The following is an 18,665-nucleotide window of genomic DNA, read 5'->3' on the forward strand; positions in this document are numbered from 1 at the left end:
GCAATGTTTACAACAAACTATAGGTTAGGTTAATGAGAGAAAATGCTAAATATGTAATTCTTTATTGTTTCACCTATTCAAACAGCTTAGGTGTGTGGTATCTTCAAGATTGCAGGTATTGTAAAGATTAGTCAGAATTGCTTTAAGACTAAAACAAAATGTCATTGTTTTTCATGCTGGTTCACAGAATTATTTTGTTTTTGTTTCTGGAACTATATAAACCTGCAAAGATTGTTTTCAAGAAAAGTAACATAGATACAGAGACAGGCAATAACTTGATGCTAAATCTATGAAATTTATACAAATATTGGGAATATCAATTGAATTGCTTCCAAATATAAATATCGCACTGGAGAGAATGCACAATGTTCCCCTTTCAGCTCCTATGTTAGATGGTCTCAGCTGTAGGGGCACGACATTTAACCTAGTTATGAATTCGGGAGGGAACCAATTCGGAGTATTTCTGACTCCTAGCTGGTTAATGTACATGTGTAACCAGGAGCTGAAATCAAAATTGGGTTAAGTGTGATGTGCCTCATGGCCAACTAGCCTACCAATGCACTATCCAACATGAAGAATGGCCACTTGGATGTGGAGGTTGCTGGCTCTGTGGCGCTAAGTTCTGGCGTCTTTGGGGAGGAGGGAACAAGATTTGCTCGGTTGAAGCTAAATTAACATGAAATGAGCTTGTGGAAAAACTCTGAATTAATTTCAAAATCTACTGATATTAATACAGATCTTCATAGAATCATAGAAATCATAGAAACCCTACAGTGCAGAAGGAGGCCATTTGGCCCATCGAGTCTGCACCGACCACAATCCCACCCAGGCCCTACCCCCACATATTTACCCGCTAATCCCTCTAACCTACACATCTCAGGACTCTAAGGGGCAATTTTTAACCTGGCCAATCAACCTAACCCGCACATCTTTGGACTGTGGGAGGAAACCGGAGCACCCGGAGCATCTTGTAATGTTTGATCTATTTTATATGCGATGCCTTAAGTTAATGTGAATTTTTGAATATTTGAGGGAAGATGGCCTTGTGAGACTGACCCCTGTCTAATGCAGTGCCAGATTGCCACTACTGTTGATAAATGTTTCAACCTGTACTGCTTTTTATTACCGCAGGGTTCTTTAACTGATCTTGCCATCAAATTGAAATGTTTTATTCACTACTGTAAATTATTTGCAAGTCAGAAAACTTAAGGTTGCTTTGGGTGACCTGGTTTTAATGATCCACTAAAATCCGTGCTGCCACTGCAATAACTTGTAAATTTTTATCACTTTTTAAAGTGTAGTGAAACACCTTACGCCATTTCACAAAGTGAACAAGGGGAGATTCGGTCCATAGTGCCTGTGCCAGCTCTTTGAAAAAAAGCTCTCCTGTTAGTCCCACTGCCCCTGCTCTCTTCCCCATAAGTCATGCAAGTTATTCCACTTCCAATATTTTATCTAATTTTTTGAAAGTTATTAGCAAATCTGTTTTCAGATTGTATCAACGTGCGGGATTTAAAGGGCCTACTGTCGCTTCTGATTCTTCCTTAAAATTATACATGCATGACACGGCAGGGATCCAGGTTCAATTCTGGCCTCGGGTCACTGTGGTGTTTGCATATTCTCCCTGTGTTTGCGTGGGTTTCCTCCGGGTGCTCCGATTTCTTCCCAGAGTCCAAAGGTGTGCAGGTGAGGTGGATTGGCCATGCTAAATTGCTCCTTACTGTCCAAAACTGTGTAGGTTAGGGGGATTAGTGGGGTAAATAATGTAGGTTTATGGGGATAGGCCTGGGTGGGATTGTCAGCACAGGCTGGATGGGCCGAATGGCCGCCTCCTGCATTGTAGGGATTCTATGATGACCAACTGCATGGTTGTAGAGATAAGTTGGGAAGATTTTTTTTAAGCTTGGAGAGAGATGTGGAGTAAGAGAGGTTTTTTTTATGTAGCCTATTTTGCATCTTCAGAATGTCCAAAGGAGCTTCAAGTCAATTATTTGGAAAGATGTACTGTCTATTAGCAAGCATTGCACATTACAATGCTCAAAGCAATTATCCTTTTGGATGATGTTTGAAGAGAGAATGTTGGCCAATATCTTGAACAACTTAAATGGTGTCATTGGATTTTTAGTGTCTACAGGCAGTTGGGACCTGGGTTTTCCTGAATGCAGCAGGACCGCACTGTCGGCCTGTATTATGCACTGAAGTCCTGAGGTGGTGTTTGAACCCCAAGATTTGGGTGGATTTTTACTCGTTGATCCAAGTTGTCACTTGACGGGGCCAGAGGGGTTTTAGGAAGAACATTCTAAAAAACACAAAGGCACTAATTTAATTGATTGTGATTTTAACTTGCAATTACAAGAGCAGCACAAATCTGGTCAGCTTCATGTTGTGGAATCTACAGCTCTGTCCTTGTATCCAAGAACACCATTTTTTTATGACTCCAATATATTTTCAATTTCAGCAACATGCAATGATGGGAATGTGAAGTTGTCTCTCAATAACTCAGCTACTTTATGATGTGTAATGTCTGTGCTAAGAGTTAGCCATTTTGCCCAAGCTTGTCTGTAATGCACAGAGGTGACTCGTGATAGTTTTATAGGATCATCTTTCATTTGCGTAATCTCCCAGTTCAGCTTTAGCCTTGTACTGACAGCTCATGTGATAGAGTAATGGCAAAAATCTGCTCAGCAGCTCAGGTTTAAAGGGATTTGTGTATGTATATGGCTGCATATGCAGATAAACAATGTCTTGCAGAACGTTTACAGTGCAGAAGCCTTCTGCCTGCATTGACTGACTTTTCTGAAATTATCTACTGATCCCCATTTCCCTGCCATTCTCCTCGAGCACTGTTTTTTGTCGCTTTCAAGTATTTATACTTTCAAAAACTCTTCCGCATTTTGCTTCTATCTGTTTCTGGTTGATGACCCATGTCCTATTAATTTTTGGTAATAAAAATAAGTACAGAAGGAAGCGGCTTGGCCCAGCATGTGTGTGCCAGCTATGTGATAAAGTTATCCAATTAGTCATACTCTTTCCCCATAGCCTTGCAAACTTTGTGCCTTCAAATATTTATCCAATTTTCATTTAGAAAGTTATTGTTGAATCTCTGCTTCTCCCACTTCATCAGGCAGTGTGCAGTGATGCACTGCGCATATTTAGTTTTTCTCATCAATTGTTTTTTTTTTTGCCAGTTACCTTAAATCTGTTTTCCTGGATTGCTGACTTGTCTGCTACTGGAAGTTGTTTCTTTTTATTCTTGCAAAATCTGTCATGATCTTGACCAACCCATCCTTAACTTTTACCGCTCAAGGGCAATTCTCCTCCCAACCTCTTCCTTTTGTTCTTTAGATTATCTTAAATATATGCTCTGTAGCCACTGACTCTCCAGCCGCTCTGTAGCCACTGACTCTCCAGCCGCTCTGTAGCCACTGACTCTCCAGCCACTCTGTAGCCACTGACTCTCCAGCCACTCAGTGGCAAATATTTTTCTTTTATTTATTAAATTCCTGCATGTCTGAGAGGAGGTTGCACGCTCTCCCCATGTCTGTGTGGGTTTCCTCCGGGTGCTCTGGTTTCCCCCCATAGTCCAAAGATGTAGAGGTTAGGTTGATTGGCCATGATAAATTGCCCCTTAGCGTCAGGGGGGGTTAGGAGGGTAAATACGTGGGGTTACGGGGTTGGGACCTGGGTGGGATTGTTGTCGGTGCAGGCTCGATTGGGCCAAATGGCCGCCTTCTGCACTGTAAGATTCTATGATAGTTAAAGCAAGGGCAACTGGATAATACCATAAGAAATAAAAACAGGAGTAGGCTGTTCGGCCCCTCGAGCCTGCTCTGCCGTTCAATAGGATCGTGGCTGATCCAACATTCCTTGCGTCCAATTTCCTGCCCTTCACCATAACCTTTGAATCCCTTGCTGATCAAAAATCTACCTCTTTCAAACTTCCTTATACTCAGTGACTCTGCCGCTGCAGCTCTTGTGGCAAGGAGTTCCAAAGACACTCAACTCAGAGGAAATACCTCCTTATCTCAGTCTTAAATTGGTTCCCATTTATTCTGAGACTATGCCGTCTGGTCCCAGACTCTCCCATGAGGGGAAATATCCCCTCAGCATTTACCTGATCCAGCCTCTTAAGAATCCTTTATGTTTCTAATGAGATCACCTCTCACTTTTCTAAATTCCAAACCTATTTAACCTTTCGTCGTAGACAATCCCTCTGTTGCAGGGTCTTTTCAGAGACTAAGTAATGCCGAAACTTCAGCTAATACAAAGACTCACGAAGCCAGTGTCGCAGTTAAAGATGTAACTTGGTGACCAACGATCGATGGGAGAATGAGCATTGGGCAGTCCAATGCCGCACTAAGACAGAAGGCCTGGAGCATTCAAAAGCCACTCTGAGGTTTCAATACATCAAACAGATCAATTATACATTTCTCAAGTTATACTTTTCCCACCTTTCCAGTAGTTGGGAACCAATCATTATTAGTACAAATCAGTCATTGTTAGCAATTGTCATATACCTTAGCCAATTGCATTCTACCTTGAGACATCATGGGATTTCATTGGACCATACAATCTGGATGCATCTTCCCCTTGTCGCTTAGCAACCCCAGACACTTCACTACGAAGGTCAAAGTTACTGTTCACACCAATTCTTATTTGCGTCAATGGCTGAACCAGACAGCTGACATTCTCACGTCTGAGAAGAACTGTCTTATCAGGACAGCTTGAACTGCCCTATTCATAAAGTGGCTTTGGGAACCATACTGTTCATAACTTTTGCTGATAAAACTATGCGCATTCTGTAGTTTTATTGTTCCAAAGAATGTGGTTTGTGTGCTAAGTCTTCATCCCATGGTGCCTCGACATTGACTAAAGTGTCCAATTACTTCAAAAATACATTTTAAAATCCAAGATACATGTTTGAATCAGAAATACTTGTTCAAACCTCATACTCATTTAAATCTTTTACTGTGTTCATACTGTTTTCATGTAAACAGTTCCCCTGTTAGACTGAGAGTCTGATCTGAAGTTACTTCACTCGTTGCTGGTAGTTTTATTAGTGTCTTAAATCCCTGATTATTTGAAATTTCTCTAACCTACTATGAATTTCTCTCAAACCCTCCATTCCAGGGATCATCCTAGTGAACCTTCTCAGAGCTGCCTCCAACGAAATAACAGGGCAGCATGGTGGCACAGTGGTTAGCGCTGCTGCCTCACAGGGCACTCGCTAGGGACCCGGGTTCGATTCCCGGCTTGGCTCAATGTCTGTGTGGAGTTTGCACGTTCTCCCTGTGTCTGCGTGGGTTTCCGCCGGGTGCTCCGGTTTCCTCCCACACTCCGAAGATGTGCAAGTTAGGTTGATTGGCCATGCTAAATTGCCCCTTAGTATACCGGAATAGGCGCCGGAATGTGGCGACGAGGGGATTTTCACAGTGACTGCACTGCAGTGTTAATGTAAGCCTACTCGTGACACTAATAAATAAACTTTAATCTTTCCTTCAATAAGGGGACCAAAACTCTAGATGTGGTCTCTTGTACAGTTGCAGCAAGACTTCCCTACTCTTATACTCCAATTCCCTTGAACTAAGGGCCAACATTCCATTACCCTTCCTGGTTACCTGCTGTACCTGTGTGCTAGCTTTCTGTATTTTGTGCACAAGTATCCCAAGTCCCTTTTTGTGTTGCAGGTTTTCTCCATTTAAATAATACTCTGTTTTCCCTTCCAATATGAACAACTTCACAGTTTCCCACTCCATTTGCCAACTTTTTGCCCACTGATCCTATCAATATCTCTTTGTAAACTGTTTGTGACCCTCTTGTAACTTGCCTTTCCACCTATTCCTGTGTTGTCTGAAACTTCGGCTACAGCACATTTGTTAGCTTCCTCCAAGTCATTTGTATTGTAAACAGTTGCAGTCCCAGCACTGAACCATGTGGAACCCCACTGGTTACAGGTTACCAACCTGAAAAAAGATCCCCTTATCACCACTTGCTGTTTTCTGCCCATTAGCCAGTTCTCTATCCGTGCCAATATACTGCCACCAACACCATGGGCTCTTATCTTACAATTCAACCTTTTGTGAGGTACGTTGTCAAACGCCTTCTGGAAGTCCAAATACAACACATCTACTGGTTCCCCTCTATCCACTCTGGTTGAGGCTTTCTCAAAAATCTCTTAATAAATTAGTCAGACACGATTTCCCTTTCATGCAGCCATGCTGATTCTGCTTGATTAGATTATGATTTTCCAAATGTGCTGCTATCACTTCCTTAATAATTGATTCCAACATTTTTCCAACAATAGATGCTAGGCTAATTGGCCCATGGTTACCTGCTTTTTGCCTCCCTCCCTTTTTGAATGGGACTGTCAACATTGGCAGCTTACCAATCCTCCGGTACCTCTCCAGAATCCAAGGGTTTCTGGAAAATTACAACCGCTATCTTTGCAGCTACTTCTTTTAGGATCCGAGGATGCAAACCATAACGGCCAGGGGACTTATCTGCCTTCAGCCCATTAGTTTGTCTAATAATTCTCCTTTAGTGATGGTGATGGCACTTAATTCCCCTCCCATATTCTTTAGTATTAATGGGATGCTTGAAGTATCTTCCACCGTAAAGCCTGGTGCAAAATATCTGTTTAACTTCTCTGCCATTTCCTTGTTCCCTATAACTATTTCCCCAAATTTATTTTCTAATGGGCTCATGTTCACTTTGACCTCTCTCATCCTTTTGATATATTTAAAAAAGCTCTTATTGTCAGTTTTTATATTCCTCACTAGTTTTCCCCAATGGTTTATTTTCTCTTTTTTTTACTGTCTTTTTTTTTTAGTCTTCCTTTGCTGGATTCTGAATTTATCCCAGTCTTTGGGGCTTTCGCTGACTTTTGCCCCTCTATGTGCTTTTTATTTCAACTTAATACTTCTCCTTAACTTCCTTGGTTAGCCATGGTTGGTTTATCCTTCTCTTAGAATCTTTCCTCACTGTGATTTTTTTTTTTTGGTGGGGGTTATGAATTAACTCAAATGCCTGTCACTACTTGGTTACTGTCTTTCTTGCTAATCTACCCAGCCCACTTTAGCTAACTCTATCCTCATTGTAACTCCCTTTATTTAAGTTAAACACAGTTCGTAGAATCATAGAATCCTACAGTGCAGAAGGAGGCCATTCGACCCATCGAGTCTGCACCGACCACAATCCCACCCAGGCCCTATCACTATAACCCCATGCATTACCCTAACTGACACTAAAGGGCAATTTAGCATGGCCAATCCACCAAACCTGCACATCTTTGGACTGTAGGAGGAAACCGGAGCACCCGGAGGAAACCCACGCAGACATGGGGAGAATGTGCGAACTCTACACACCAGTGACCCAAGCCAGGAATCGAACTCGGGTCCCTGGCGCTGTGAGGCAGCAGTGCTAATCACTGTGCCATCGTGCTGCCCAAATGTTTCTGATTTCAGTTTCTCACTCTCAACAAATCTGTTATAGAACATAGAAAAGCTACAGCACAGGGTTGTTGTAGTGGGAGACTTCAATTTCCCTGGTATAGACTGGAAATCGCTGAGAGCTGGGACTCTGAATGGGGAGGAATTTGTAAAATGCGTACAGGAGGGTTCTTTGGAACAATATGTAGATAGCCCGAGTAGAGAGGGGGCTATACTGGACCTAGTACTGGGGAATGAGCCCGGTCAGGTCTTCAAAGTTTCGGTTGGGGAACATGTGGCAAATAGTGACCACAATTCTGTTAGCTTTAGGATAGTGATGGAAAAGGATGAGTAGTGTCCCAAGGGTAAGGTGTTGGATTGGGGGAAGGCTAACTTTAGTGGGATAAGGCAGAAATTGGCAGCTCTTGATTGGGAGAGGCTGTTTGAGGGTAAATCCACATCTGGCATGTGGTCGTCTTTTAAGGAACAGTTGTTAGGGCTGCAGGACAGGCATGTGCCTGTAAAAAAGGATAGGAAGGGTAGGATTTGAGAACCGTGGATAACCAGGGAAATTGAGGGACTGGTCAAAAAGAAAAGAGAGGCGTATGTTAGGTCCAGGCAGCTAAAAACGGAGGGAGCTCTGGAGGAGTACAAAGAAAGTAGGAAGGAACTCAAACGAGGAATTAGAAGGGCAAAAAGGGGTCACAAAATGTCCTTGGCAGACAGGATTAAGGAGAATCCCAAGGCATTTTATTCATACGTTAGGAACAAAAGGGTTGTCAGGGAAAAAATCGGACCTCTCAGGGACAAAAGTGGGGAATTATGCTTGGAGCCCAAAGAAGTAGGGGAGATCCTAAATGAATACTTTGCGTCGGTATTCACAAAGGAGAGGGATGTGTTGACTGGGAGTGTCTCGGAGGGGAGTGTTGAACCGTTGGAGAAAATCTCCATTACAAGGGAGGAAGTGTTAGGTTTGTTAGAGAATATAAAGACTGACAAATCCCCAGGGCCTGATGGAATCTATCCAAGGCTGCTCAGGGAGATGAGAGATGAAATCGTTGGGCCTCTGACGCAAATCTTTGTCTCGTCACTGGACGCAGGTGAGGTCCCAGAGGATTGGAGGATAGCTAATGTGGTCCCGTTATTTAAGAAGGGTAGGAAGGATAACCCGGGTAATTATAGGCCGGTGAGCTTGACGTCCGTGGTGGGGAAGTTGTTGGAGAAGATTCTTAGAGATAGGATGTATGCGCATTTAGAAAGGAATAAACTCATTCACGATAGTCAGCATGGTTTTGTGAGAGGGAGGTCATGCCTCACTGACCTGGTGGAGTTTTTTGAAGAAGTGACCAGAATGGTTGACGAGGGAAGGGCCGTGGATGTCATCTATATGGACTTTAGCAAAGCGTTTGACAAAGTCCCTCATGGTAGGCTGGTGAAAAAGGTTGGATCTCATGGGATAAAGGGGGAGGTGGCTAGATGGGTGGAGAACTGGCTTGGTCACAGAAGACAGAGGGTGGTAGTGGAAGGGTCTTTTTCCGGCTGGAGGCCTGTGACTAGTGGTGTTCCGCAGGGCTCTGTATTGGGACCTCTGCTGTTTGTGATTTATATAAACGATCTGGAAGAAGATGTAACTGGGGTGATCAGTAAGTTTGCGGATGACACAAAATTGGCAGGACTTGCAGATAGTGAGGAGCATTGTCAGAAGCTACAGAAGGATATAGATAGGCTGGAAATGTGGGCAAATAAATGGCAGATGGAGTTCAATCCTGATAAATGCGAAGTGATGCATTTTCGTAGAAATAATGTAGGGAGGAGCTATATGATAAATGGCAGAACCATAAAGGGTGTAGATACGCAGAGGGACCTGGGTGTGCAAGTCCACAGATCCTTGAAGGTGACGTCACAGGTGGAGAAGGTGGTGAAGAAGACATGTGGCATGCTTGCCTTTATAGGACGGGGCATAGAGTATAAAAGTTGGGGTCTGATGTTGCAGATGTATAGAACGTTGGTTCGGCCGCATTTGGAATACTGCGTCCAGTTCTGGTCGCCACACTACCAGAAGGACGTGGAGGCTTTGGAGAGAGTACAGAGGAGGTTTACCAGGATGTTGCCTGGTATGGAGGGGCTTAGTTATGAGGAGAGATTGGGTAAACTGGAGTTGTTCTCCCTGGAAAGACGGAGGATGAGGGGAGACTTAATAGAGGTGTATAAAATTATGAAAGGCATAGATAGGGTGAACGGTGGGAAGCTTTTCCCCGGGTCGGTGGTGACGTTCACGAGGGGTCATAGATTCAAGGTGAAGGGGGGGAGGTTTAACACAGATATCAGAAGGACATATTTTACACAGAGGGTGGTGGGGGCCTGGAATGTGCTGCCAGGCAAGGTGGTGGAGGCGGACACACTGGGAACATTTAAGACTTATCTAGATAGCCATATGAACGGAGTGGGAATGGAGGGATACAAAAGAATGGTCTAGTAGGACCAGGGAGCGGCATGGGCTTGGAGGGCCGAAGGGCCTGTTCCTGTGCTGTTTTGTTCTTTTTTACAAACAGGCCCTTCGGCCCACAAGTTGCACCGAACATGCCCCTACCTACTAGGCTTACCTATAACCCTCTATCTTACTAACTTCCATGAACTTATCCAAAAGTCTCTTAAAAGACCCTATCGAATCCGCCTCCACCACCACTACCGGCAGCCGATTCCATGCACCCACCACCCTCAGTGAAAAACTTACCCCTAGCATCTCCTCTGTACCTACTCCCCAGCACCCTAAACCTGTGACCTCTTGTGGCAACCATTACAACCCTGGGAAAAAGCCTCTGAGAATCCACTCTATCAATACCTCTCAACATCTTATACACCTCTATCAGGTCACCCCTCGTCCTTCGCCCTTATGGTCACTACTTCCTTGGGGATCTTTTACTCTGAGGTAATTTTTTAAACCTGCCTTATTACCCATTACTAGATCTGAGGTAGCCTGTTTCCTGGTTGGGTCTAGGACATATTGCTCTAGGAAGCTATCCCTAATGCACTTTATGAATTCATTGTCATAGCTATCCTTTCCAACTTGATTAATCCAATCAACATGAAGATTAAAATCACCCATAATTATTGCTCTATTCTTTTTACATGCTCCAATTATTTGCTGATTTATACTCTTCCTACAGTGTGGCTAATGTTTAGGGGTCTATATGTTACTACCAATGTCGTCTTTCCCGTGCTTTTTTTATCTCCACCCAAATGGACTCTACATCATCCAAGCTTAAATCGTCTTTCACACCGACTTCATTTCATCTCTTATTAAGAGTGGAACTCGGAATGAAAATTGGTTGGCGAGGATTGAGTAGCTCTGATGGATGCTTGTGGTAAGCTGTTAATATGTTGTGGAAGGCTTGATGGCGAATATAGTGATTAGGCCTGACCCAATGGTATGTGTAGTGAGAGCTGGCGAACAGCATTGGATGGAACGGAAGATTCACTGACCATAGTGCAAGGAGATTGGGAACTTGAGATTGGGAGTTTGATGGAGACTGAGGTAGTGGAGAAAATGAGAAGGGGCTAGAGAAATTCTGGTGTGTAGCAGAAATTATTATACATGTGTAAGTGTCCATTGATTCCATCTGAATACTCCTTGGAAAGTTAGAATATTCCTGATTGCTGATCAGAGCTTGGAATTTGCCCTCTTCAGCTTTGGAAAGTTAGGAAGTATGCAGCTGTGGGCTACACTGACTCGGTGTTTGAGCGATACCTGGGCTGTTGACCGCATTGAGGAGCAAGAACTACCAGAATAAACAGCATGTAGACTGGAATATTCTCAGTGGCTGCCTGAGTGTAATCTACCCAATGTGGGGGGTTAGTTGTGTAAAATAGTAATTGCTAACCTTTTGAATACGAAGCATCAGTCATTACTTTGATATCTTGAGTTTGTAAATGTCTGTAAAATTGGTTCTGTTGGTGTAACAGTACTGTAGAAGCTTCAAGGATGATCTTGGATGTGAATATGTACTGAAAGCCCTAGTTGTGTTATTCTTGGATGAGATTGTCCGTGATAGCCAGTGCTAAATGCCCAGCTGCTTAGGCATGATTTAACTTTTTTTTGGGTGGTTGACTGGCCTTTACTATAGGGATGGAACTGAGTTATTGTCAGAAATGGGAGTGCCTCGATTGTGTGCTTTTACCCTGGAAAAGGCCTGCCATGTGACTGCTCAAAGTGGCTCAGGATGCCCTTGTTTTATGACTACCAAGCTGAATATAGAGTGAATTCACATGTATTCACCTGAAGTAGGATGGTCTAGAATCTTGTGCGTTCCTTTAAGGCCGCAAGATGTGCATTGTTATAATTTGTTCAACTCAATTAGGGAACAGACCAGCTTAATTTAATAAAGTGTGCTCTGCTATACAGTAACTGAACTGGCTTTGCTTCTCTTGTGGGTTTTAAGTCATTTTGTTTCCAGTTAACTGACAGTATATTCTACCTATCTAGCTCCCAGCTGCTTGAATTTTTTTTTTTTACAGTTTGTATCTGTTTTTCTTCCCTGTTTTTTTTTGTTAAGACTAGAACGAACTTTGGATGTGTAACCTTAATATCTGTTTTAATTGTGAACATTTTCTAATGTGTTAGTGATTCCGTCTTGTCTTATTACTCTCTCTCTTGGTTTTTAGTTGGGATGAATGGGTTCCGGAGAGCCGCGTGCTGAAGTATGTGGACACAAACCTGCAAAAGCAGAAGGAACTACAAAAGGCTAATCAGTGAGTATAAGTGAGCAGGCCTGGCGAGCGGGAAATTGGAACTGTTAGTCATGTGTCTTGAGACTGGCTTCTGGGATACAAGTCAGTGCTTTCAGGAAGGCCGAAGAGAACACTGGGGAGAGGCAACTTGTGTAATGCTTGTGCAAGCCTATGTCACCCTGACAAAAATAGTATTGGCTTTGTTTCCATCAAGATATCTGCTCGTTTAAAAAAAAATCATACCGCTGTCTGAGTCATGCAAAGCTTGTACTTTAGGCTGTGATATTTCACATCACAGTAAGATTGACCTTCCCATGCCAGTTAAAGCAAACATTATTTTTCCATTCAAAGTGGACATTGCTGTTCCTATTAAGGATGTGTTATCATATCATATGGTTTTCTGCTGTTGAGCATAATGCGTATTGTAACTCTGGCTAGCTTTCTAATCTTGTATGACAATCAAAGATCTTAATGTTTCACTGTAGTGGCTTTAGGAGACCTAGAACTTTTGAATTTGGCGCCTGCCCTGAGTGTTTTATCTGTAAAGGTTACCTGTGGTTTCATCTTGAAAGTAAGTGTCTGAGCACGAGAAATAAATACTGGAAAATGAAATTGTCTGAAAAATGGTCCAAGGCTTTTCCACGCTGCACTCCTACTGTGTTACCTGGGATTGATTCTCACTGGCTTCCAGGCTAAACTCCAGCACTCTGATCCACCACTGCTGCTAGTTTAGAATCTCATCTTGATGTTGCAATCCGTTTTTACTGTTGGTGAGGGTTATTCAAAAGGTGTATTATATATTGTGGCGAGTGCAACTTGGAACTTTCGCACTGAGCACTCATTGCAGTTTAACTTACTGCTGCTTCAGCCTGATTTCCAAAACTGTTATAACCTTTCGTGTTACAAAACAAAATCTCCAATAGGATTTCTGTTTAGGTGGGCTGCTTCCCCCTGCAGAGGGGTAACACGTAGCTTCCTCCTGTGTCAGGTAATGTACCAGGAGTAAATGATGCTATGGTGGCGCAGTGGTTAGCCATGCTGCCTCACGGCGCCAGGGACCCGGACCCGAACAGGCGCCGGAGTGTGGCGACTAGGGGATTTTCATACTAACTTTATTGCAGTATTAATCTAAACCGGCTTGTGACTAGATAAATTAACTTTAACAATTAGAGGATCAGTTAACTTGCTCCTGTTTTTATACATTTTTGCAGCTTGGACGTGGTTGAAACAAAGGAACAGTGAGATTGTTTTCCCTTCCACACCTAAAAACCGTGCACTTTGTAGGAAAACACAAAAGCAATAATGCGCATTTACGTATTATCTTTTACAACCCCTGTGTCCGCTGTCGGAGTTTAAGGTGAAACTATGAAACAAATCTCTGACTCGTCTTTGCATTTGCAGTTCCTCCTCAATACTGCATTGGGAGGATCAACCTATACCCGTGACACTGAGTGACTGAGCCAAGACCCTAGAGTACTGTAGCAGTAAAGTCCAATTTTCCTTAATTATTTTAGGTTATTGGTTTTCACCTTGAGGATGCGTATCTTTTTCCACGGAATTACTTTTCTAAGTAGACATCATTATTGGTTCTATAAAGATGTGTTGTCTTTTTATATGGTTTTCTGCTGTTGTGCATAATGTGTCTGTAACCTGCTACAGTAATTCTGGAGTGCTTTCCAATCCTGCAAGACAGTCAAAAATCTTTCTGTCTCCGCCACAGTGGCTTTAAAAATGCTAAAATATTTGGATTTGGCATCTGGCTTGAATACTTTATTTGCCAAGTTAAGCATTCACATTCTGACTGAATTCTAACTGAACAATTATGAACTTCCATATTGCGCTGCCTCCAGCAAGTGCTTCAGTTTCCTAAACCGTGATCAGGTGGAGTTTTTTTTTGTCCTACTGACCCCCCCCCAAATTTGCACTGTGAAGTTTCTCTTCTAACAAAAAATAATACCTGGTTTTCTGTGTCATTGTTGACAAGCTAACAAAAGCACATTCTCGAGAATGTGTGTTGCAAAGCTGCGTATTCATTATTGAGTTAGTAATTAAGGAAGCCATTCTTCCAATTTAAAAGGAAAACTTTAGGTATTTGCTCAATAGGTGAGCAAATTCCTGCTGTGTTCTGGAGTTGCTAAGTGACGCTCCCACGCTGGTCAAGGTGCATTTCCCTCAAGTCCCTCAGTGCTGCTCTAAGTGTAGGGATTAAGGTAGTGGAATAAGTTTTTGCTGCAGGTTTGACTTGTTGCATGATGCTCAGAGTGTGTGACACACAGATTTAATATGCATTCCTAGTCAATATTGTGTGCTACTGCTTGTGAAGGGAAAGTAATATCTTCAGGTAGAGTTTAATGATGTGGGCTAATTGAACCAAGGTGCATAGATCAGTCTGTTCCCATTTTGAAGTCATGCATCCTTATTTTTGTAAATGTATTATACATTTCTATAAAGAGAAAGACTTGCAGTTAACGCCTTCCACAATCTCTCAACATCCCAGCGTTTTACAACCAGTTGTACATTTTTATAAAATGTCATCACTATTATAATGTAGGAACACAGCCACCAATCTGCACACACAGATGTGATTATGACCAGATTTTGATGAGTAAAGAGCAAATATTGGCCAGGGCACTGGGGAAAATTCTCCGTCCCTTCCTTGAAATAGCACTGTGATCTTTACATCCCACTGATACTCACCTCTGACAGAGGGAGGATATAATTGCAGCGAAAAGTTGACACAGCTGATTTCTATTATAAATGTGCACACAAGGTTTTATAACAGGAATGGCGAGCGAATGTATGATTTTTAATGCACTCTAAATGGACCAATCCTTTAAATGGTAATACTGCTGATTGAAAAGTGTTCTTTGGTTTATTTTATTAGCAATTGTGTTTTTGTTTTATTCTTAGAGAGCAATGGGCAGAGGGCAAGATGAGGGGCGCTGCACCAGCCAAGAAGGCTTCCACCATGCAACAGAAGAATGTTGAAATGTAAGTAACTTGGTGTTTAGTCCCTGTAAAAGCTTTTCACATGAGCTCCTTATTTTTAAAACAATAATTTTAGCACTATTATTTCCACTTCCTCCCAGTTTCCTAAACTGTGATCAGGTGGATTCTTTCCATTAATCTGTATTTCTTGCCCTTTTCACACGTCCAATTCACAAAAGTGCAGACATCAACAGCGGCAGAATTGCGTCCCATCACAATCTGTAACTCCATGAATCCGCATATCCCTCACCATTACCATCAGAGGATTAACCTTGGCTCGGTGACGAGTGAATCTGTGTAAAGAAAGTGATGTGGGGGTTGAGTGGTGAAGGAGAATTTCTTGTTGCAACAATGGAATAAATCTTCTATATCCCTTATCCACCCATAAATAGAGATAAGAGGGTGAGCCATCTTTACAGGAAGATGATATAATTAAAAGAAAGAGTATCTTGTTACAGTGGAAATTTAAATTATGGATCTATCTTGTACATATGAACCCATTGCAGCACGTCTGCTCTGAAGTAGGTGCAGTAAAATCTATTTGTAGCTTTACCATTGAAAGATGCCAACTTGTTGAGACTAAAAAATTACATATATTTACTAAGTCTTTTTTTTCTAGAAAAACAAAGAAGAATAAACAGAAAGGTGAGTTTATTTGAAACTTGGCTTTGATTCAGAATTTCTATTATTGAATAAATGAAAGCTTTTAACAATTGAAGGTCATCGATATTTTTTACTCTTTCATGGGAAGTGGCAAGTCACCATTTGCCCATCCCTCATTGCCCTCTGACCGGCTTGCCACTGTCAACTGCATTGCTGTGGGTCCATGTTGGCCAGATCGGGTTTTCAGATTTCCTTCTCCTAAAGGACAATCGACAGTGGTTTGATGATCGCCATTACTGAGCTCAAATTTTAGGTTCCAGATTAGGAATTGAATTTAAACCAGCTACTATGGTGGGCTTTTGAACCCTTGTTCCCAGGGCATCCGCCTCTGGGTTACTCGTCCAATGACATTAGCAGCCCTTAGTTTTCTCAGTTCCTTGCCTGGCCCTAGGAGGGGCCTAATACTGTTCCTAGGTCAGCCCACTTGGACAGTGTCGAGGGCTGTTTGACAATGGGCAATAAATGTTGGCTATGCCAATGATGCCCATATCCCATGTCCTTTGAAGTGTGCTCAGAGATGAGGAATTTCTGCTGCTTGGAATTCTGACGTTTGGATCAGAGAATTCCGCCCTTTAGTTTTTTTCCTTTCCACCCTCTGTCTGCCATGGAGGAGGGAGTGTGGTGGGGGCTACATTAGTGAGCTTGTGGTGGGGAATGAGGGTGGGCACTGGAGGAGGGGAGTCCTGTGGGAGTGGGTGCTAGGGCTGGGTATTTGATTTGATTATCACCTGTATTAGCATACAGTGTAAAGTATTGTTTCTTGCGTGCCATACAGACAAAGCATACCGTTCATAGAGTGCAGAATGTAGTGTTACAGTCATAGCTAGGGTGTAGAGAAAGATCAACTTAATGCGAGGTAGGTCCATTCAAAAGTCTGGCAGCAGCAGGGAAGAAGCTGTCCTTGAGTCGGTTGGTATGTGACCTCTGGGTGGCATCTTTTTCCCGAGGGAAGAAGGTGGAAGAGAGAATGTCCGGGGTTTGTGGTGTCTTTAATTATGCTGGCTGCTTTGCTGAGGCAGCGGGAAGTGTAGATAAAGTCAATGGATGGGAGACATAATGGCATTGGGGGTAGAAAAGCAGGAGGAATGGGTTAGAGTTTATTTAAATATTAAGAAGTGTGAATAATATCCTGTTGTGTGATTAAATACCCTTTACTTAGAGTTTTGAATTCCTTGCTCCACTTTGAGCTATGTAATAATATGATGCATACAGTGGGATACAGGCCTGTCACTCAGTGATAATAGTAAGAACAGAATCATATGATTATCACAGTAGGCACCTTGAGCTGTGAGTGATTTTTTAAAAAGATCTTGTTTGTAGTACTATAGCCCAAGTAAAGAAACTGGTGAGCTGTCAACTTTTTCTTCAGAGCTTTCAGAGGGTCAATGATTTCAGTTCTTTCAGCCTTTGGAGAAAAATTCTTAGCTTTATAAATTTAAAACCATTGGCAAAAGATCTAAAAAGATGAGAATATTTTTTCACCTAGGTTGCCAGAATCTGGAGCACTGTACTTGCAAAAGTGCGGTAATTTTTAAAGGGGTAATTGCAGATGAGAAATTTAGTGTTACAGATAAAACGCACAGATGTGAGCCTAAGCACGACTGTTCATTCAAACTGTCAGCACAAGCACAATTGGCTTCTCAGAATCATAGAATCCCTAAAATGCAGAAGGAGGCCATTCGGCCCATCAAGTCTGTGCTGACAACAATCCCACCTAAACCCTAGCCCCATAACCCCATACATTTACCTCGCTAATCCCTCTAACCTACGCACCCCGGGGCACTAAGGGGCAATTTAGCATGGCCAGTGCACCTAACCTGCACATCTTTGCACTGGGAGGAAACCGGAGCATCCCGAGGAAACCCACGCAGACACAGGAAGAACATGCAAACTCCACACAGACAGTGACCCAAGCTGGGAATCGACCCCAGGTCCCTGGAGCTGTGAGGCAGCAGTGCTAACCACTGTGCCACCTGGCATAGTTTAATTTTCTGTGCTTATTTTTGCCGAGTGTTCAGAAGGTTTCAGTAATTACACACAGTGACCTGATAAATAAAAGCAAAAGGCAGCAGGTGTTGGGAATCTGAAATAAAAACATAAAATGCTGGATAAACTCAGCAGGTCTGGCAGCATCTGTGGAGAGGTGAACAGATGAACAGAGTTAGCTTTTAAAGTCCTTATGACTTCAGAGCTGAGAAGGGGTGGAAATGTGAAGGGGTTTATAGTTGAAGAGGTGGCGCAGAATAGAAGGTCAGGGATTGGTGGGTTCTAAGGAGAGATTGACAATGTTTCGTGGACACAAGACAAAGGAAGTGTTAAGGGTAGCATTAGAGACTAACAAAGCTGCTGTTAATGGCATAAAGCTAAGATAACAATGTCTTGATTGGAGAACAGTGGTCGGGGGGGGGCTAATTGGACGACTGTGGTGAGGTGTTCCTCCAGTTTGAGTAGGCCTTCACTAGAACATTGCAGCAGGCCAACAACAGACGTGAGCATGAGAGCAAGGTGGTGAGTTGAAAGAGCGCCATCTCTCAGACATGTCTTTCTACCTCCCACTGGATCATGACCCCACCACAGAACATCAAATAATTGTTTCCAGGACTGTTACTGATCTCTTCCCCCGTCCAGTCCCTTCCCACATATATTCGCGATTCCTTTGCCCTACACCGTACCAACAATTTCCAGTTTTCTGGCCCAAACCACTTGTTCAAAATGAACGTCCAAACACACTCCACCTCCCTGCCAGGGAGGTTTGAGGGCTCTCTGTTACATAGCACATAGAACATAGAACATTACAGCGCAGTACAGGCCCTTCGGCCCTCGATGTTGCGCCGACCAGTGGTACCAATCTAAAGCCCC

At 42.9% G+C, this 18,665-nt stretch overlaps 1 protein-coding gene across 5 annotated transcripts in view; it reads left to right on the forward strand.

Annotated features, from left to right (window-relative positions):
• Positions 1–18,665, forward strand: part of morf4l1 (mortality factor 4 like 1) — a 102,646-nt gene that overhangs the window by 23,401 nt on the left and 60,580 nt on the right. For all 5 annotated transcript variants that reach the window (XM_078241211.1, XM_078241210.1, XM_078241209.1 and 2 more), the window contains exons 4-6: positions 12,090–12,176; positions 15,066–15,146; positions 15,763–15,788. In XM_078241211.1, the coding sequence (XP_078097337.1) occupies positions 12,090–12,176; positions 15,066–15,146; positions 15,763–15,788 (194 nt within the window). The remainder of the gene's footprint in view (positions 1–12,089; positions 12,177–15,065; positions 15,147–15,762; positions 15,789–18,665) is intronic.

Source organism: Mustelus asterias, chromosome 24, assembly GCF_964213995.1.
Source record: "Mustelus asterias chromosome 24, sMusAst1.hap1.1, whole genome shotgun sequence".
Taxonomy (NCBI): Eukaryota; Metazoa; Chordata; class Chondrichthyes; order Carcharhiniformes; family Triakidae; genus Mustelus; species Mustelus asterias.